Source organism: Ambystoma mexicanum, chromosome 4q (assembly GCF_040938575.1).
Source record: "Ambystoma mexicanum isolate Mex_15411 chromosome 4q, UKY_AmexF1_1, whole genome shotgun sequence".
Classification (NCBI taxonomy): domain Eukaryota; kingdom Metazoa; phylum Chordata; class Amphibia; order Caudata; family Ambystomatidae; genus Ambystoma; species Ambystoma mexicanum.
This window is the reverse complement of record NC_090928.1, coordinates 439,591,281-439,610,252: the sequence shown is the minus strand read 5'-3', so window position 1 is coordinate 439,610,252 and position 18,972 is coordinate 439,591,281. Positions and strand designations below refer to the sequence as shown.

The following is an 18,972-nucleotide window of genomic DNA, read 5'->3' as shown; positions in this document are numbered from 1 at the left end:
GTACACAAAACTGCAGTATTGTTGCTCATTATATGTCTTGGGTACAAATAACTTCTGGGGACATTAAAAATATTAGAACATCATTGCTAATCAAATGTGTGTGCTAATCAAGAACATTGTAGTTAGCAAACTCTGCTAATCAATTTTTGAAAACTAATTTATGCCTTGCTATGGCATTAAACCCAGTTCTAGTATGCTTGCTTTTCCTTTCTAATTAGTTATTTTTTCCTTTTTCACCAACCAAGCGAGAACGTAATTCCTTAATGTTCCTACGCATTTCCCTTTTCCTACACTGCACATCCTTCACATAAGTGTGCAATCTCTGAGCGCATATCGGGTTCACAATTCAACATAGCTTTACAGACCATATCCATTTTGAACATGGGAATGCTTTCAACCCCCAGGGCTCTCATTTTTGTCGGCAAGGTAGTCGATTGCCAGAAGTCCTAAAGGAGACCATTGATAACCCCAAGACTTATCAAATTTCTACTAATTCTATTTGTTTGGTGATTTAGAACAAATTTTCTGCAAGCTGTCATTTTGGGGAGATTTACTATGATCTTAAAATGTAGGACTATCATATGGTCCCTGACTATGTTGTTTAACACCTCCAATCTATTTATTTCCAATAACAGACCTTCTGTTGCGACTATATAGTCTATGAGTGTGAGTAATTTCTGTGCCAGGTGGGCTTCAGAGGCGAATCTCCTGGGACGTGACCATTAAGGATGAGCAAACACCAGCCTTCCCAAAACTCCCTCCATTGTTTATCATAGTCAATTTGGTGCAAAGGGTACTTATTTGTAAGATCCAGGTCGATATCCCGGGCCATGAAGATGGGTAAGCAATGGGAATTGAAGTCTTCTACCATTATAATTTTGGTGCCAGGGTGATTCCACTTTATACGCTGTAAGAATATTTTCTAACTTCTCCAGTATTAGCGCCAGTTCCCCGTGAAGAGGATGCCAGTAGACATTCACCAGGAGTACACGTATTCTTACGTGACAAGACTAACTCTATGGCCAGCAAAAAGAGAAACCGCCAATCATGATGAAAAGAAACTGGAGAACCATAAAAAACTCCAACCTAACCGAACTCCTAGAACTCAGCAAACCACAAGCACCAAAGCACCATCCATGGAAGAAGCAGACCTAGACAAAAAAGTTGCCATGCTCCACAACTGGATCGCAACAACGCTAGACAACATCGCCAAAGAAAAGCCCTTCACTCCATCACATAAGAAAACAGCAAAATGGTTCACCCCACTACTCAACGCCATGAAAAGAAAAAAACGAAAACTAGAATAAGAATGGAGGACCAACAACACCACTGCAAACAAATTGAAATTCCTGCAACAGGTCCGCTCATATAAAAAGGAAATACAAAAAGCAAAGAGGAAACATTACGACAACCGAATCTTCAGAGCACCAAACGCACAAAAAGAACTCTTCAAAATCATAAACGAAATAAAAAACCCAATGGGATGCAACATGCCAATTCTGTCGGAACTTTGCGATGACCTAGGAGACCACTTCAAAAACAAAATAACCTCCATCCAACAGACCATAGAAAACAGACCAAGTAATCACAGTTCAAACCCCAGCGACGGCGACGAGGAACACCCAAACAAGCTACAAAACTTACCAGAAATATCAGTTGAAGCTTTCGTCAAACTGGTAAACCAAAGCAACAAATCAGGCTCTCCTGAAGACCCTTGCCCCCCCCAGACATATACAAAACAATTCTCAAACAAGGAACCCCCATGGAATACCACAGGGACCTCCTCAACCTCTCAATCTCAACAGGTAAAGTACCACAGGCCTTCAAATCAGCGTACATCAAGCCGCTACTCAAAGACACAACAGGAAACAGAGGACTTATCCAACTACAGACCTATCTCCAATATACTCTATATAGCCAAACTGCTAGAAACGTACGTCTACAAAATAACCCAAGAATTAATATAAGAGCACTGCCTACTAGACCAGGCACAAGTTGGTTTCAGACCAATGAGAGGAATAGAATCAGCTCTCCTCTCAATATGGGACGACCTAAAAACGAACGCAGACTCGCACAACAGCACCGCCCTGATTCCCCTGGATCTGTCTGCTGCTTTCGACACAGTCAACCACGACATCCTCATAAAGAGATTAGAAGGACTAGGGATAACAGACACCGCCCTACTATGGATCAAATCCTTCCTAACAAACAACCAACCAAAACCATATGGATGAAACCTTTTAAATCCAAACCTAGAGTCTCCACGTGCGGAGTACCACAAGGATCATCCTTTTTGCCGCTTCTATTCAACATCTACATATACCTACTAATCAAACTCATCAAGAAACGGCCTCACATGCTACAACTACGCTGACGATAGTCAAATAATCTTCAACATACAAGACACCCGAGAAGAAAACACGACACTAGAGAATTGCCTTCATGAGATATTCAACTGGATGAACCTCAACCACCTCAAAATCAACCCATGCAAAACAGAGATAATGATTGTTTCAAAAAAGGGAGGAGACATCAGCTACATCCCCTGGCCAAGAGAGCTCGGCATCACACCAGAACCATCATCAACTGTAAAAAACCTAGGGGTCCTGATGGATAACAACCTCACTCTAGAGCCACAAGTAAACTCTCTACTCAAGAAATGTTTCTTCCTCTTGCGAGCAGCAAGAAGGATTCTACCCTTCCTGTCGTTCGCCAACAAAACATCATCGCTCTGATCATGTCCAAAGTAGACTATGCCAATAGCCTATACCTGGGCATGCCCAAAAGACTTCTAAAAAAACTACAACGCATACATAATGCAGCAGCCAGACTCCTCCTCAAGGTACCCAGAAGAGAACACATCACACCCGCATTACAATTACTACACTGGCTACCATTAAACCAGCAAATAAAGTTCAAGTCCATGTGCATCACGCACAGAGCAATACACAAACAAGGCGCAGAATTCCTAAGCGATAAACTACGCCTACATCAACCGACAAGAACACAGATCAAGCACCAACATCCGCCTGAAACCAAAACCCTATAACAGAAGACAACTCGGAGGATTCTTTTTCTCTCACCAGGCACCGAAAACCTGGAATGACCTGCCTAATAATATACGGAACACAACAAACCACCTAGCATTCAGGAAACTCCTCAAATCATGGCTCTTCACAGCGTAACCACAACAACGATGCACTAAAATGCACACCCCCTTAAAACAACAACGAAAATAACACCAACCTCGGCCACTCTCAAATGGACAAACACTGAACCCAAAGAACCGACCACACGACAGACCATAAGATTCATGGGAAATAGCCACAAAAGGAGACCTCCAGAGACTGATCACATACTCAGACCCAGACGAAAGCCCTAAATAACTCACCCACTCCCCTAATTGTACCATATCCAAACCGGCTAACGCATTTAGATAGAAGGTTTGAGAGGAGTCTGCTACACCAGCCCAGCACCCAAGAAGGAGAATAGACACCCAACCCACATCTACCTATCCATCAGCATCCGAACACCTACAGAACTGGCTAGAATAGAACGGTGAGGAGCAATCAGAACACTTACAAAGCGCGTTAGAACAGCACAGGGAGCGCCCCACACAAATCAAACTATGCCAGGCGTAGCCCTTTTGCCCACCCTGATGAAACTGGGAGAATTGGCGAGTGCCACACTCAGACAGATTTCTGAACTTCTGTTAACCTTCATACAACCGACTAACAAAAAAACTCAGCATTTCTGCAGACTTATCTCACTCAAAAATCTCACACAACCATCTCTCGCACAACAACCCGCACGCACTTCACAACACTGCAACAACACATAAGCAACACCAACAGCACACGAGGACTGACAACGATCCAATACTCGCACCAAAGCTCAGCACCCGGTGTATAACAAGTTGAAGCTGCCAACAGGACACCACTGCTCTCACTATCCTACTTCCGCTTCACCTACTAACCAAACCCATCTTCTCATTTGCAGATCCACCAGAGCGCCTGGGGACCAACTCCGTTTGTGACGGTGTGCAGTACAAATACCTTTAACATTTAATCGCTTGCTTTCCCTGTCTGATGGATGCTTAGTGTGGCGATGGGCACAACTAACCTATTTCGTTCTGTAGTGACAATAACTGGAACAGGGTGATCATATGATATGATATATGGCATTTATAACGCACCTACACACAAGTGTTTCAAGGCACGACGAAGCAAAGGAGGGGGAACAGAGGGAGGACAGACAACAATCATACTAGACCAGGTGTCATTCAGATCGCACAAGTGCATGGGGAGGGGGAAGGGGTACAGTGCGGTACAAGGGTAACAGAATAAATAATAGTAGGTAAGGTACGGCCAGCAGATGGCAAGTGCAAGGGTAAGAGCAGACATCAGGTGTCAAGTGCTGGTGGTGGGACTGAAGGAGTACAGAAACAGTCCCGAAGTGCGAGGGTTGCCAGAAGGTAGTGCAGGTAAGCGGGGGAGGGGGGAACCTGGGCCTGAGATCAGAGGGTGGCCAGGAAGCCAGAGCAGTCTTAATATCAGCCAGGAAGTCAGCAGGGGAGAGGAGGAGAGAAAGCAGAAGCAAAGAGAAAGGTTTTGAGATGCTTCCGGAACCGGAGATTATTCTCCTCAAGTTTCACGGAGGCAGGGAGGCTGTTCCAGAGGGAGGCCCCAGCCAAAGAAAGATCTACCACCAACTCGTAGCTTGGAGAAGCAACTAAGCCTGAGGGAGTTGGAGGCGGATGAACGAAGAGCTCGAGAAGGCAGATATTTAGGGAGAGAGAGTTGAAGGTATAGAGGCCCGAGGCCGCAGAAGGCATTGTGGACAATGCAGAAGGTTTTGAACTTAATCCTTGCAGCAACTGGGAGCCAGTGCAGAGATTTCAGTCCTGGAGAGATATGATCCCTGGGCTTGAGGCCAAGGACAAGTCTCGCAGTCCTGTTCTGGATGATTTGCAGAGGGTGGAGGGTAGAAGCAGGCAGATTTAGAAAGAGGCTGTTGCAATAGTCAAGCCTAGTGAGAACCAGAGCTCTAGAGACAGTGAGCTTCTGGGGGAAGGAGAGGAAAAGAAGAATACCTCTGAGAAGGTGCAGCTGCTAGTGTGACTTCTTAAAGACGTCGGAGATGTGCGGAGTGAAGGAGAGTGGAGTCAAAGATGACCCCAAGGTTTTTTGCCTCACAGGTGGGAGCAGGAGGAGGGCCAAGAGAGCCCGGCCAGAGAGTGAGAGGAAAGGAGGGACGGGGTGTGCCGACGACGAGAATCTCGGTCTTACTGGCATTAAGGCAGAGATCATTGGTAGAACACCACTCCTGGATGGAGGACAGACAGTCAGAGATGGGAGAGGAGGTGGCTGAGGGCAGCCTGAAGATGAGCTGAGTGTCATTCGCATAGCACTAGAAGTTAGGGCAGAGCGCTGCAATGCGGTAGGCGAGAAGTGGACTATAATCATATCATGGAACATTGCGTTTCTCTTCGATGTGGTATTTCACAATGCAAGAAAGTGTCTCACAGGGTTGAGTAGAGTAGGAACGAAGATAAAATGGTGCCAAAATAATAGAGATGTGTTGGTGAGATGGCTGCTTTGGTAAAAGAAGAGCGATATGGACAAATGTCACTCCTGAAATAAACGTTATTTATGTCAATAGGCATTGACAGTAAACTAAAAAGAAACCAAGAACAAATGCATGGAGGGCAAAGTGCGGTGAAAAGCCATCACACAAAAGGAAATTGCTTATAACAAATTTAGTAATGTGGGAGGTTTAAATAGGAGAATTCTAAACAAAAGGAAATCATGATTCTGCCATGAAAATATTCATGCTACGCTCACACAAATTACAATGGATTTACTAAACTCATTTATTTAGAAGGTTTCAATAATATCACATTAGGCAATCATGCCACTTACCTTATTACAAATGTCCTGAAGGGTATAATGTGCTGCATAACAGCAGGGATGTGTAGCCATATTCGGATCTAAAAGTAAAATCGAAACAGACATACATTACTTACCACCACAATAACCGGAATACAGTGAAAAGTAGAAAATGACTAATTATAAAGTCTGCAGCTTACACATTGAGCACTACAGCGGGACCCTCAATAGATTTTTAACTATTTCATGTAAATAAATAGAAAAACTGCAGAGGAGTTAGTGCTAGGATCATAGGAGGAAGATAGACAGAAGGAGGAACAGGAGCCGCCAAAGGCCAAGCATGATCGCGATAAGGGCCAGTACAAATGGATAGGAAACTAATGGGAAGGGCTGCTCTATTTCCAGGAACGGCAGGCGAATGGAGGGATGATGGAAGACTAAAGGATGGGGTTGTCTCTCTTGCAGTCATTGTTTTATACTGAACTGATGCGCCTCAAAGTGCAACAGACTGGTTGTATCCTGATGCCTTGATAAAATCAAGATATTTAAAAATAATGCTGCAACAAATAGGTGCGTTTTTTAAAAAGAATAAGCGGACCCTATTCGGTCCTGGGGATGACTGTGTAACTAAAGGGGTAACTGAGTTAGAAAGTATTGTTTAATAAATTAGAGTTAGAGGGCTAAGACACTCAAAGATAAATAATCTCTTAATCGGAAGACTTAGTCATAAACATTTTAATGAGAACGCGTCTTTTTTATACACTTTTTTTACTTCAGTTGTGCAATAAAATTATAATAGATGCAGACATACATCATTGCATCCAATACAGTTTGTGAGAAAAAATAAGTGCAACAAGATTCAATGTATACAATGTAAATATATTCAGTCACTGTTTAATTATATAACGCGGTTGGTGTAGTCCATAATCATCATATTCTTCTTTTCAGAACAGATATACAAATTTCATTTCCCTGTCGATTTCTAGCCTGCCAATTCATGTTTCAAACTGTGGTCTTTCTCAAGGCAGAGGGATAGGACTCTTTGATGCTAAATTAGTGTTAACATATCATGGTTCAATAGTAATCCATTGTGTTCTATAAGAGAAACATGTGAGTAATGCTCTGGTATTGATACCAGTGGATATCCTCTATCAATTATTGGATTCCAACAGTGCAGCGGTCTTATCTTAAGTGTGAATTAAAGGCAAAAAGATTTTTCTGTGTACTACACGGCCCGCAGTAGAGGCCGTGTAGTTATGGTTAAGTTGTTAAACTCATAGGAAGAGCTCTTTTTCAGGCAGCTTATAACTTCGCTCCCCCTGGAGGAATCGTCACCAAACTCTGCAAAAAAAAGTATATGGCCGGCTCAGAATTTTTTCGCCAAGTTGGGTGATGTTTCGTGCGGGGGGGGGGGCAAAGTTATAGGGGGTGGTACCAACATTTTTTTTCTTCCATAGACTGAATGGGGAAAAACTTTGCGCACGACTACAGGCCGAACGGCTGAACGGATTTTCACTAAATTTGCAGCAGGAGCGTGCGCTTGGGTCAGAACGTGTGCTTTTATGTGTTTGGTGGAAATCCGACCAGTACTTCTGTTGCAAAGAACTGAAATGTACGTCCCAAAAAATGTGTGTTATTTCTGGGTCCACTCTGCAGACCCATTTACCTGTTCGCTCTGCGGACCAAAGTCTCACTGGCCTGCACTACGCGGTGATGCCGGCGAACATTGGACGCGGCCGGTGGTTGGCTGGAGGGAAGCGTTCTGTGCATAAACGTTTTTGGGAAATGCTGCCATGGTGTATCGGAAGATAGTGTGTGTGTGGCGAGGCTCTATGCCATTGTGTGCATGGCTGGGCCTCTTGTACGTAGCAATGTGCACACTAAAATTAGTCATATCTGGCTCTGCTGCGGCGTCCCATTTCCCTGTTCGCTGCGCGGTCAAAATTTTGATTGCACTGCAGTGTGCAGTGATGGGATGTGGGTCAAAAGTATTTTATGACGGTGGCATGTTGTATTGGAGGACAATGCAGCAACGAAAGGGCATGAAAAACAGTGTACGGCATCTGGTGGTGTGAAGAAGGGATGGAAATGGTGCTGGAGTGAGAAGTGCTTCATGTGATATATCTCATTAGAAGACGACGGTGGTGTGCCAGCACTATCCGTGCATGCTCTGCTAATGCGCGGATTCCTCAACAGGCAACAATCTTGTGTGGTCAGAGCAGGCAGCCTTCGTTATGGCATGCCAGCAGCAGCAGAGATGTCTTTCTGTGATGAGTGGTGACAGGCACATTTGCAGAAGGGGAGTGCATTCCACGAGACATGAGGATTTAAACAGCGTGTACTATTGTGTGCTGTGTGAGGTAAGTCCGTAGCCCCTTCGATGCTTGGCTGCAACCCTAGCACAGAAAAGTATGTCCACTGGTTGAAAAGGTATGTGCACAGGTTGAAAGTAGGTGCCACATTGTTGCTTTGTGTGTGTGGTTTGGCTGCAGTGCACACAATGTTCGTTGCAGGGGTGTTATGATTGGTAGAACAATCTACAGTTGTCGGTGTATGGGTGGAGATGCTGCAGTGACCAGACGTGCAGTGTGTCCACCAGAATAGTGTACATATGGAAGAGGTCACAGTGCAACTGGTTGTTATATGTGCTTACGTAGTGTGCATTGCGCAGATTAGTAGGTGTTGCAGTGCACAACGCACCATTGGTAATATGCACGTACTAGAGTGTTGGAGCAGGCCCAATGTTGTGAAGATTGTCTTGTTTGGTTGGCATGCTTATAATGCTGTGTGATTGGAAGTGGGTAGCGGTGCCAAACACAGCAATATGTTTCTGCATTACAGTAAGTGGAACACGTGTCCTTGCCTCCCTGCTTTATGGTGCGGCGGTTGGGTGGAAGTACTGGTGCATATGTTGCCTTTGTGATTTCTGGCACATGCCTACATGGTCGCCCGCAAGGCTCTGTTATGTTGTGGTGAGTGTGGCCAAGTTCTAGACAGTTGGGTGCATGGCCAAAGGCCATAGGCCATAGGCCATGCACCCAACAGACTGGGCCTTCATCACAGCCACCACAAAATAATGCAGCGATACAATTGTCACTCTGCATGCATTTGTTTTTTTGCTTTTATTGTTTTTATTGTTAACGTTGTTTGGCTGATATAAAAGCTCAACCTTTCAACATATAAAACAACAGTGAACAATAGCTATATAAAAACAATTAAAAGGAAAAACTAAAACATACTCTGCATGCATTTGAAGTTGGTGAGTAGCAGACAATGGTTGCAGAAGACATTGTACACTTGGTAGAACAGCAGAAGTGAGCAGCTATGCGCACATTAGCATATGGTGTTCATCATTCCCCCTGTTGCACAATAGGGAGCCACAAAGGTCTTTCTTAAATATTGGCTGTATGGTGGCTAAGCGGTGTATCCTACTCAAATTTAAGGACCAGCAACATCCAAATGAACGTGACTGGTTGGGAGAATTAACGTGGGTCAATGATTGTGAAGACACGTATGGTATGTAACAATGCAACTGACCTCGTCAGGCCTTAGAGATTCTACAGTGAGAATTCTGGGTGGTGGCTTTGATAAACTTGGAATAGGTACAAGTGAATCATGTGGTCTGTAATGTAATGATTGAACAAGTTACTTCTTACCTTGTAACGTTCTTTCGATGGGATGTTCCTCCGACGTATTCCTTATCTTAGATATCTCTTTCCAGCTTTGCTGGCCTCAGAAAAAATGTTCTCTAGAGGGCGCTGCGCATCGATGTCCGCCGAATCGATGTTCCTCGACAGCCGCCGTATCGACGTCGACGTCATCCTGCCTATAAAGGCCGTGCGCAGCGTCCGTTGCTCAGTTCCGTTTTGTAGCCCACAATAATTCTTTCTGGACTAGACTAATCACCCTGAAGGAGCGTAAGCTGCAATTGCTGGGAGGGTCGATAAGGAATACGTCGGAGGAACATCCCATCGAAAGAACGTTACAAGGTAAGAAGTAACTTGTTCTTCGAAGGGATTGTGTCCTCCGACGTATTCCTTATCTTAGATAGGCTCCCATAGCAGTATTCTGTTATTGGAGGTGGGAGTACTGACTTCATGCTTCCTCTTATTGATGAATAGAGTGCAATACTGCCCTTCCAAACCTAGTCTCTTGACTGGAGGAGGAATCCAAGTTGTAAAACCGTGTAAAGGTATGGACGGACGACCATGTGGCAGCCGCACATATGTCTCTAACCGGCACTCCTCTTTTGAGGGCCGATGAAGCTGCGATACCTCTGGTCAAATGAGCCCTAAGATTTTGAGGGGGCTCTTTTCCTGCCAGTTTATAACATTCCAAAATGGCTAGAATGATCCATCTGGAAATGGTCTGCTTAGTTATCGGTAACCCCAGCTTGTGACCTGCGTAGCCTACAAACAGCTGGTCTGCTTGTCTTATCCTAGCCAGTCTACTGATGTAAAAACTTAAAGCCCTTCTTGGGTCCAGCCTGTGTAACCTCTCTTCCTCTTTCCCCGGATGAGGAGGAGGATAGAAAGATGGAAGGGTAATCTTCTGATTGATATGAAATTCAGAAACCACCTTTGGGAGGGAATTAGGCTTCACTTGCAGAACAACTTTGTCTTTGTGAAAGATTGTATGAGGGGGTTTACAAGAAAGAGCTTGTAACTCGCTCACCCATCTAGCAGATGTAAGTGCTATTAATAAAACAGTCTTAAGGGTAAAAAATCTTAACGAACAAGAGTGGAAAGTTAGGACTAAGTTTAAATCCCATAGGGGAACCTGGAATGGTCTTGGGGGATAAACGTTAGTTAACCCCTTTAGAAACTGTATTACCAAGGGTAACTTGAAATAGGATGGTTCTTCCGCAGTGCTCTTAAAGATGGATAGCGCTGCGAGATAGCCTTTGATGGTGCCAACTTGAAGGCCTGAATTTGCTAAATAGAGTAGGAAGGACAAAACCATTGGTGTACCACATGAAAAGGGGTCGATATTCTTTTCTCTACACCAGCTGCAAAATCTGTTCCAACGGCAGCGGTATAAAGATTTTGTTGCTGGCCTTCTTTGCGAAAGCAACACCTCCATAACATCATCAGGGAGGTCCCAATCCTTGTACCTCAGCCTTTCAGAAGCCAAGCGTGAAGGTTGAGGGTTTTGATGTCTGGATGGAGAACCTGACCTCTCTTCTGTGACAGCAGATTCTCGCTGAGTGGAAGTCGAATTGGAGGGCAGATGGACAAGTCTAGAAGGTCCGGGTACCATGTTCTCCTGGCCCAATCTTCTCATCCTCCTGATCATTTGAGGAATGACAGGGACCGGTGGAAACGCGTACAGAAGCGGAAACTCCCAGTCCACTATGAACGCGTCTCCCAGAGCTCCTCTCGGGGGAAATTCCCTTGAACAGAACAGATCGCACTTCCTGTTGGCACTGGTGGCGAACAGATCCACCTGAGGGGTTCCCCAAAGGGCGAAGATCTCTTGAAGGACTTCCTGAGCTAGTTCCCACTCGTGGGAGACTGTGCTCTGCCTACTCAGAGCGCCCGCTGTCAAGTTCTTCTCTCCGGCTAGATGAACTGCCGATAGAGAGATTCCTTCTTGGATTGCCCAAAACCAGAGCTGCATCGCCTCTCTGCACAGAGTTAGTGATCCGACGCCTCCTCTTTTGTTGAGGTAATGCATGGCCACTGTGTTGTCCGTCATTATCAGGACATTCTTTCCTTGTACAGATGGCAGGAAAGCCTTCAGCGCAAGTCTGATGGCCCTCAGCTCTAGCAGGTTGATATGTAGTCTGGACTCCGATGGAGACCAACGACCGCTGATAGTCAAGTCGTTGGCGTGGGCTCCCCACCCCATGAGTGAGGCATCCGTGACTACTGTGATCTCCGGCCAGGGTTACCAAAACTGTTCTCCTTTCAGAATGTTCTCCTGACAGGCCCACCACTGAAGGTCTCGAGCCACCCTGTAGGGAACCTGAAGAAGATCTGTCATTCTCCCTGAGAATTGTGACCACTGAGTTCTCAGTGCCCACTGGAGGGATCTCATTCTCAGGCGAGCCTCTGGCACTTGGAAAATGCAGGATGCCATGAGGCCTAGCAACCTCAAAAAGTCGAAGGCTGGGAGACGTTGGGCATTTTGGAACTTGGTAACCATATGTAGAATATCTTGAGCCCTCACCTCTGGTGGCGAAGCTTTTCCCAGGGAAGTGTCCAGGATCGCTCCGATGAACTGGAGTCTCTGCGATAGTATCATTTGTGACTTCTTTAAATTGAGGGAGAAGCCCAGTCTGTGAAGGGAGTGGCAAATGTGATTTAGCTGGATCTGAGCTTGTTCCGAAGATACAGCCCTGATCAACCAATCGTCCAGGTAGGGGTAGACGTGAATCCCTTCCCTCCTTAGACTTGCAGCCACTACCGACATTAACTTGGTGAAGATCCTCGGGGCGCAGGCCAGCCCAAATGGCAGCACTCGAAATTGATAATGAGAGTTGCCAATTGCGAACCTCAGGTATTTCCTGTGTTTGAGATGGATTGGCACATGGAAATAAGCGTCCTGAAGGTCCAGAGATACCAACCAGTCCTGGAACTGAAGGGCCTGAAGGATCTGAGAAAGAGTTACCATCTTGAATTTGTCTTTCCTGAGGAATTTGTTCAATTCTCGAAAGTCCAAGATGGGTCTCAGTCCTCCGTCTTTCTTTGGAATGAGAAAGTAAGGGGAGTACCAGCCCTTGTTCCTCTCCGCTACAGGTACCGGTTCTATGGCACCTTTCTCTAGCAGGTCTAAAATTTCCTGCAAGAGGAGCGGATCTGGAGCTTTTTGAGAGCTGATCCCCGGTGGATAACTCTGGGGTATGCGTAGGAGAGGCAGGCAGTAACCTAGTGCAACTTTCTCCAATGCCCAAGCATCTGACGTGATAGCCTGCCATTCCGCCAGATGTTGAGTTAACCTGCCTCCTACAGGTGTCTTGTGGGGGAAGTCCTCAGAGTGGTTTTGGGGCGGCTGATGCAGATGCCAATGGTAAAGAGGCACCTGCTGTTGCTGCGGCTTTTGAATATCTACCCCGTCCACCTCGGGTAGTTCTTCTTTGTCCCCTTTGAGCCGGTCGTCCTCTACCTCTTCCGAATGCGGAGAAGAAGCGAAAGGACTTGCCTCTCGCAGAGGATCCTGTGGAACGAAAAGGTGACTGACGGATTGCAGCGCCTAGGGATTTTGCTGCTGCCTTTGATGTTTGCAGTTTTTCTAAACTGTCATCCGCCTTTTTCCCCAAACAAAGAAGAGCCATCGAATGGCATGTTCAAGAGCCTGGCTTGCACATCTGGGGCAAAACCAGACTTTCTCAACCAAGCGAATCTCCTGGTTGTTGTACTTGCCGCCATTGCTCTGCTGATACGGTCAGCCGAATCAATGCCCGTCTGGAGGGATTTGCACATAGCGTCTTAACCGTCCTGTATGATATTTAGGAATGCCTCCCTTTCTTCTCCCTCCGGGATGCAGTCAGCCGCTGTAGAAGCACACTCCCAAAGTGTATGGCTGAATCTAGCAAGGGTGCAAGTAGCATTAATAGATTTTAACGCCATGCTACATGCCGAAAAAACTCTCTTAGCCATAGCATCATATTTTTTATCGTCCCTGTCCTGTGGGACGGTAGGGTAAGCAGTCTTGATGTCAGTAGAAGATGCTGCCTGTACCACCAGACTTTCTGGGGATGGGTGTTTGGACAAAAACTCCAGGTCTGTAGAAGATACCCTTTATTTAGTAGACAGTTTTTTATTTACTGCCGGGACGACATATGGGGTTTCCCAGTTCGTCATGATTTTCCTTTGAAGAGCTTTATGAAAAGGCACTACAGGATCCTCCTGTGGACCTTTATCAAGAATATCCGTGAGGTCATCTTGTTGGAAAGCCTGTGAAGGTGTTGACCACCCCATAAATTCTGTTATCCTGGCCATTAAGGCTCTATAGGGGGTTTCAGCATGCTCCGCCGGGTCTGGCTTAGCGAACTCCACTTCAGGGGAAGTGTTTAAGCCACTTGCCTCATGTAAGGAATCATTGAGATCCTTTAATCTGCGTTCCTCTGAGGATAACTCCTCTTGAACTGGGGTTGCAGCTCCCTGCAACTCAAATGTCTCTTCTTGGTCAGATAGTTCTCCCGCTTCCGTAATTGAGGACATAGTTCTCAATTGGTCTGAACTCACAAAGGGTGTGAAACCCATCTCCAAGGCAGAGGGTGCCAAACTTGTTGTAATCGGCCTCGAAAACGTCGATGTCGTCGACGCCGAAGGCTTCGAACGTGGCGTCGAAAACAAAGGCGGAGGTCTCGAGGTCCTCAAAAGAATTGGGATTCTGCTTGAGGATGTCGACAATCTCGACGACATCGTCATCGAAGACCTGGGGATAGCCACTGGGTGCGCCGCAACCGTGACTTTCCTTGGCGTCGACGCCGGTGTCGAAGATGGCATCGAGTCGACAGACCCGTGTGTCGAAGGTCCCTTCGACAACGGCGTCGAAGACACCGACTTCGGCGTCGACGGAACCTTCGAAGAAGGATTCGAGGTCTTAGCTTTACTCGAGGGTTCGTGACGCGCTCGAGAAGCTTCCTTCGCCGGGTACTGCGACTCGCGGCGTTTTGGACCTTCGGGTCTTTCGACCAGAGCATCGCTCTCGGCAGTCTTCGAGGGGGTCGAGGCCGCTTTCTCGAAGACGCTCATCATATTTTTGCGGAATTCCTCCCATTCAGCCCGGGAACTATGTTTCGTGGGGCAAGGGATTCTCTTAGGTGAAACAGAGGAAGAGGAGGACGAAGAAGGGGATCTTCGACGTCTCCTCTTCGAGTGCTTCGATCTCTAGGAGTGATGGGACCCGCTTACCTTTTTCCAGCTTCCCCCTACGCTCCTTCAGGGCCTTAGCTGTCATGGACGTACAATCCTCGCACTCCGAACAATGGTGTTCAGCTCCCAATCACCACAGACAAACTCTGTGAGGGTCAGTCAGCGACATCTTTTTCCCACAGTCTCTGCATTTTTTAAAGCCGGACCGAGGGGTCGTCGGTTCCGACGAGGAAGCCATCGAGTATGGATCGAATATATCGAGGAAATTGGATTAATTCTCTACGAAAACTGAGCAATGATATTCCGAGGCACTGAGTAAGCGCGGAAAAACGGAACTGAGCAACGGACGCTGCGCGCGGCCTTTATAGGCAGAATGACGTCGACGTTGATACGGCGGCTGTTGAGGGACATCGACTCGGCGGACGTCGATGCGCAGCGCCCTCTAGAGAAAAAAATGTCTGAGGCTAGCAAAGCTGCAAAGAGATATCTAAGATAAGGAATACGTCGGAGGACACAATCCCTTCGAAGTACTGTTACTGCTTTGTAGATGTATTTAACATGTGCCTGTCAAACTTAGAGTTTTTTAAAAAAAAAAAAAAAGAACACAAAAGAAAGAAAATGAATATGAGGACCAGGAGAGAGAGAAACCAGAGAGGAATGAGAGATTAAAGACGGGAAAGAAACTAGACAAGAAAAAGACAAAAGGCCAAGACAGGCTGTGGGAGGTCCGAAGCAGCGCCACGCTAGAAGAGAATGAGGTGCTGGGAGACAGCGAGTTTCAAACTCCTACAAAGTGTACTCTGGATGCCACAAGGCACGGCAAACCCAGAGACCGAGAAACCTGACAGGCAAGAACAGAAGCCCAAGCAAAGGTGGTGAAAAGACCATGGGACGGAACCTGTATTGGACCAGGGTTCGGCAAACACTGCAGATACCACCAAGCACAGAGAGAACAAGTGTGTCTGTGAAGCCTTTCAGACATTGGGAAAAGACGCGAGAAAGCAAGAACTAGGACACCAACATCAGGAGGCAGATGGCGTCCTAGAACCACGATGAGCAAGCAGAATCCTGAGACAGAGACCTTTATGAAAACATATACAGTGAAGAGGGAAGGTGTTAGGAAAGATTTATCTTTACTGCACCTTTCCTTCCATTTTTAATGGACCCCCAAACATTTAGCTTTTTATTTTTTAATTTGACCTACTGTTATACAGTGCAGTGAAGCCTGGAACTTGGGGGGTTCCCCGGCTTGTCCTACAAGACTTAACTCAGCAAAGTTTTGGAGTCCTAGCGTCAAGGGGACAAGAGATAGGAGAGAAAGTCCGACCGCAACAACTGAGTCTATTTGCGTCGCCGTGCTGCAGTGACCGGTCGTCCTGCTTTGTGTTTTGCTGCATTCTTCCACAAAGAGTCAGGTAACTCCTATCCTGCAAACTCCAGGGCTGCAGGAGCCAAGCCCTCAGGGTCAGCGATTCTGGGTCATGATGAAGGATTGCGCCCCCTTCTCTGGTAGGAAGATCTGGAATCACTTGCAGCTTGACTGGAGGCGACACCAACAGGCTGAGAAGGTCTAGATACCAAATCTGCCTCAGCCACGCCGGGGAGATGAGTATCATCTTGCATGGATACCGAGTGTGTTGATGACTCGTAGCAGGAGAGGGAATGTGGGGCCAGTCATCCAGGTACGGAGGGAACGCTTACAGGATCAGCTCTTCCCACGGGAAGGAGAAGGCATCCCTCAGGCTCCTCAGCCGGTGAAACCTTCTGGCAAACTTCTGCCACTTGTAGTTCGTCGCAAACAGATCTATCCGGGGTCTGCCCCACTTGACAAACAGGCGGTCCACCTGATCCTGACGAAGCTCCCACTCATGGCAGGAGCACAGTTCCTTGCTGAGGAAGTCTGCAACAGTGTTTTCAACTCCCGCCAAGTGGAGAGGGATGAGGATAAAAAAGCGCAATAAATCCTGTGCTTCCTTGGAGAGCGACGGGGATCGAGTGCCCCCTTGCTACCTGATGTAAAACATGGTGGTGTTGTTGTCCATGAAGATCCTCACCACCTTGCCTTTCAGAGACAGGAGGAACGGCTTGAGGGCCCAGAACACTGCCTTTAACTCCAGGATGTTGATATGAAGATCCTTCTCCTTTGGCAACCACAGGCCCCTGACATGTAGACATCCGTTGTGCGCCACCTGGTCTCTGGTGACCGTCTCCCAGTATGGCAGGCTCTGAAGTCCCTTTCCTTGGGCGATGTTGGAGCGAACGCCCCACCATACTATCGCCCGACAGAGTTCTTCGTTGAAAGGTATCTTGTCTGTGAAGCTTCCGGACACCTGTATCCAGCGGGCTGAACCGGTTGCATCTGCAACCTGCAGAGCTGGATGATTTATATGCAGGACAACATCATGCCCAGTAACGACTTGATGGCCCGCACCGTGGCCGTCTTTGTCGACTACGACAGCCGTTGCACCTTCCCTAGAATAGCTGTTATCCTCGCCTCTGAGGGCGACGCCAGGCAAGACGCAGTATTGAGTCTGGCGTCCAGGAGCAGTGCGTTCTGTGATGGTGTCAAGCAGGACTTTGGATAGTTGACAGAGAATCCCAGATTCGTAAGTAGCCAGACGGTAGCCTCTTTGTGTCCTTCGGCGTGCTCCTGCGAGTGGGAGCGAATCAGCCAATCATCCAGGTATGGGTATATGTGTATGCCCTGTAGACGTAGGTGGGCCGCCACTGGTGCCAGACATTTCGTGAACACTCTTGGGGCCGACTTCAAGCCGAATGGTAGGGCCTTGAACTGGTAGTGCTGTCCCTGCACCGCGAAATGTAGAAACGTTCGACGTGGAAGTAGGCATCCTCCAGGTCCAACGATGTCAAGAAGTCTCCTCTTTCTAGTTGGGCGAGCACGTGTTGCAACGTGACCATCCTGGATTTTTGGGACTTTAGGTATTTTTTCAGACTTCTTAGGTCTAGGATGGGCCTCCAGCCTGCGGTCTTCTTTCTGACTAGAAAGTATCTGGAATAGACTGCGGAGCCCCGGAGTCGCTGGGGAACTAGCTATATCGCTCCTTTTCGCAGCAAAGCCCTTACCTCTTGTAGGAGCTGAGGGATGTGCTGCTCCTGCCGGTTAACTGGAGGGATCCGCGGACACCTGCGTTGGGACTCCAGGGTGTGTCCCTAGGAGAGAGTGTACAGCACCCATCTGTTGGTGGTGATCTTTCTCCACTCGCTGAGGAAGCTTGTCAGCCGACCTCCCACCGGGGTGCATAAGTGGGGGACCGACATCCCAGCCGGTTCAAGCTTGCTACAGCACTGGCGTCCTGCCCGGCGGGCTACAGCGACTCTTGTCCTCCGCTAACAGAGGCCTGGGAATGGCCTCTGTAAGCTTCCTGAGTTGTGGATCTGGAGGGCTGACGGTACGATGAAGAGAAGCCTTTCGACGACCTGCTCAACTTTCCCGTGGAGGAGCGAAAACAATGAGCGGTGCTGCTGGAGGGTTCCCAGGGAATGGGCCATTTACATATCTGCTTTGATGGTCTGGAGGGACTCATCGACGACTTTCCTAAATAGGTTCTCTCCAAAGGGCAAGTCCAGCAAATTTGCTTGGACTTCCTGGTGGAAATTCGTGGCCTTCATCCAGCCTTGGCGGCAAAGGCAGACACTGTTGCCCATTTGTCAGAACTCCCTGTTGGCGATGTCCAAAGCCTCTGTGATGGCGTGATCAGATGCCAGCTCCCCTTCCGGGAAGACAGCGATGGGCTTGATCCTCCATCATCGGGGAAGAATCCCAGAATAGGTCTCAGCTTGTGCCACAACTCCCAGTCATACCTGGCTAGGATTGCCAGTGCATTGGCTGCCTTGATAGTGGACGCCGCAGTGTAAGTTCCCTTCTTTCCCATGACATCCATCCTCTTCCCCTCGCTGTCTGGAGGGACCGAAGACAACGAGGATGGGTTAGCCGACCGTTTCCTTGCGGCTGCGATATCACCAAATCTGACGATGGCTGCGACCTCAGACACTTGCGTGCGAAGTCCGGCACCTGATATTTCTTCTCCAACCTATCTTGTTTGGTTGGAGCCGTGCAAGGGTTCTTCATGAGGGCTAGGCCCTCCTTCCAGACGTCGTCCAGAAGGGGCACCGCCATGACCGTCTTCCTCTTGGCCTCACGCCTCTGGTACAAGAATCCCTCCTCCTTGGTTTCCCCAGGCACTAGCTGGAATAGCTTGGAGGCTCTGGAGATCATGGAGTGGAACGATCCCACCTCATCC

The 18,972-nt window shown here is 47.5% G+C and overlaps 1 protein-coding gene across 1 annotated transcript in view; it reads right to left on the bottom strand.

The window, feature by feature from the left end:
* USP34 (ubiquitin specific peptidase 34) overlaps positions 1-18,972 on the bottom strand; it is a 3,618,222-nt gene that overhangs the window by 3,241,642 nt on the left and 357,608 nt on the right. Inside the window, exon 6 of the mRNA XM_069608012.1 lies at positions 5,922-5,989. Within this exon, the coding sequence (XP_069464113.1) occupies positions 5,922-5,989 (68 nt within the window). The remainder of the gene's footprint in view (positions 1-5,921; positions 5,990-18,972) is intronic.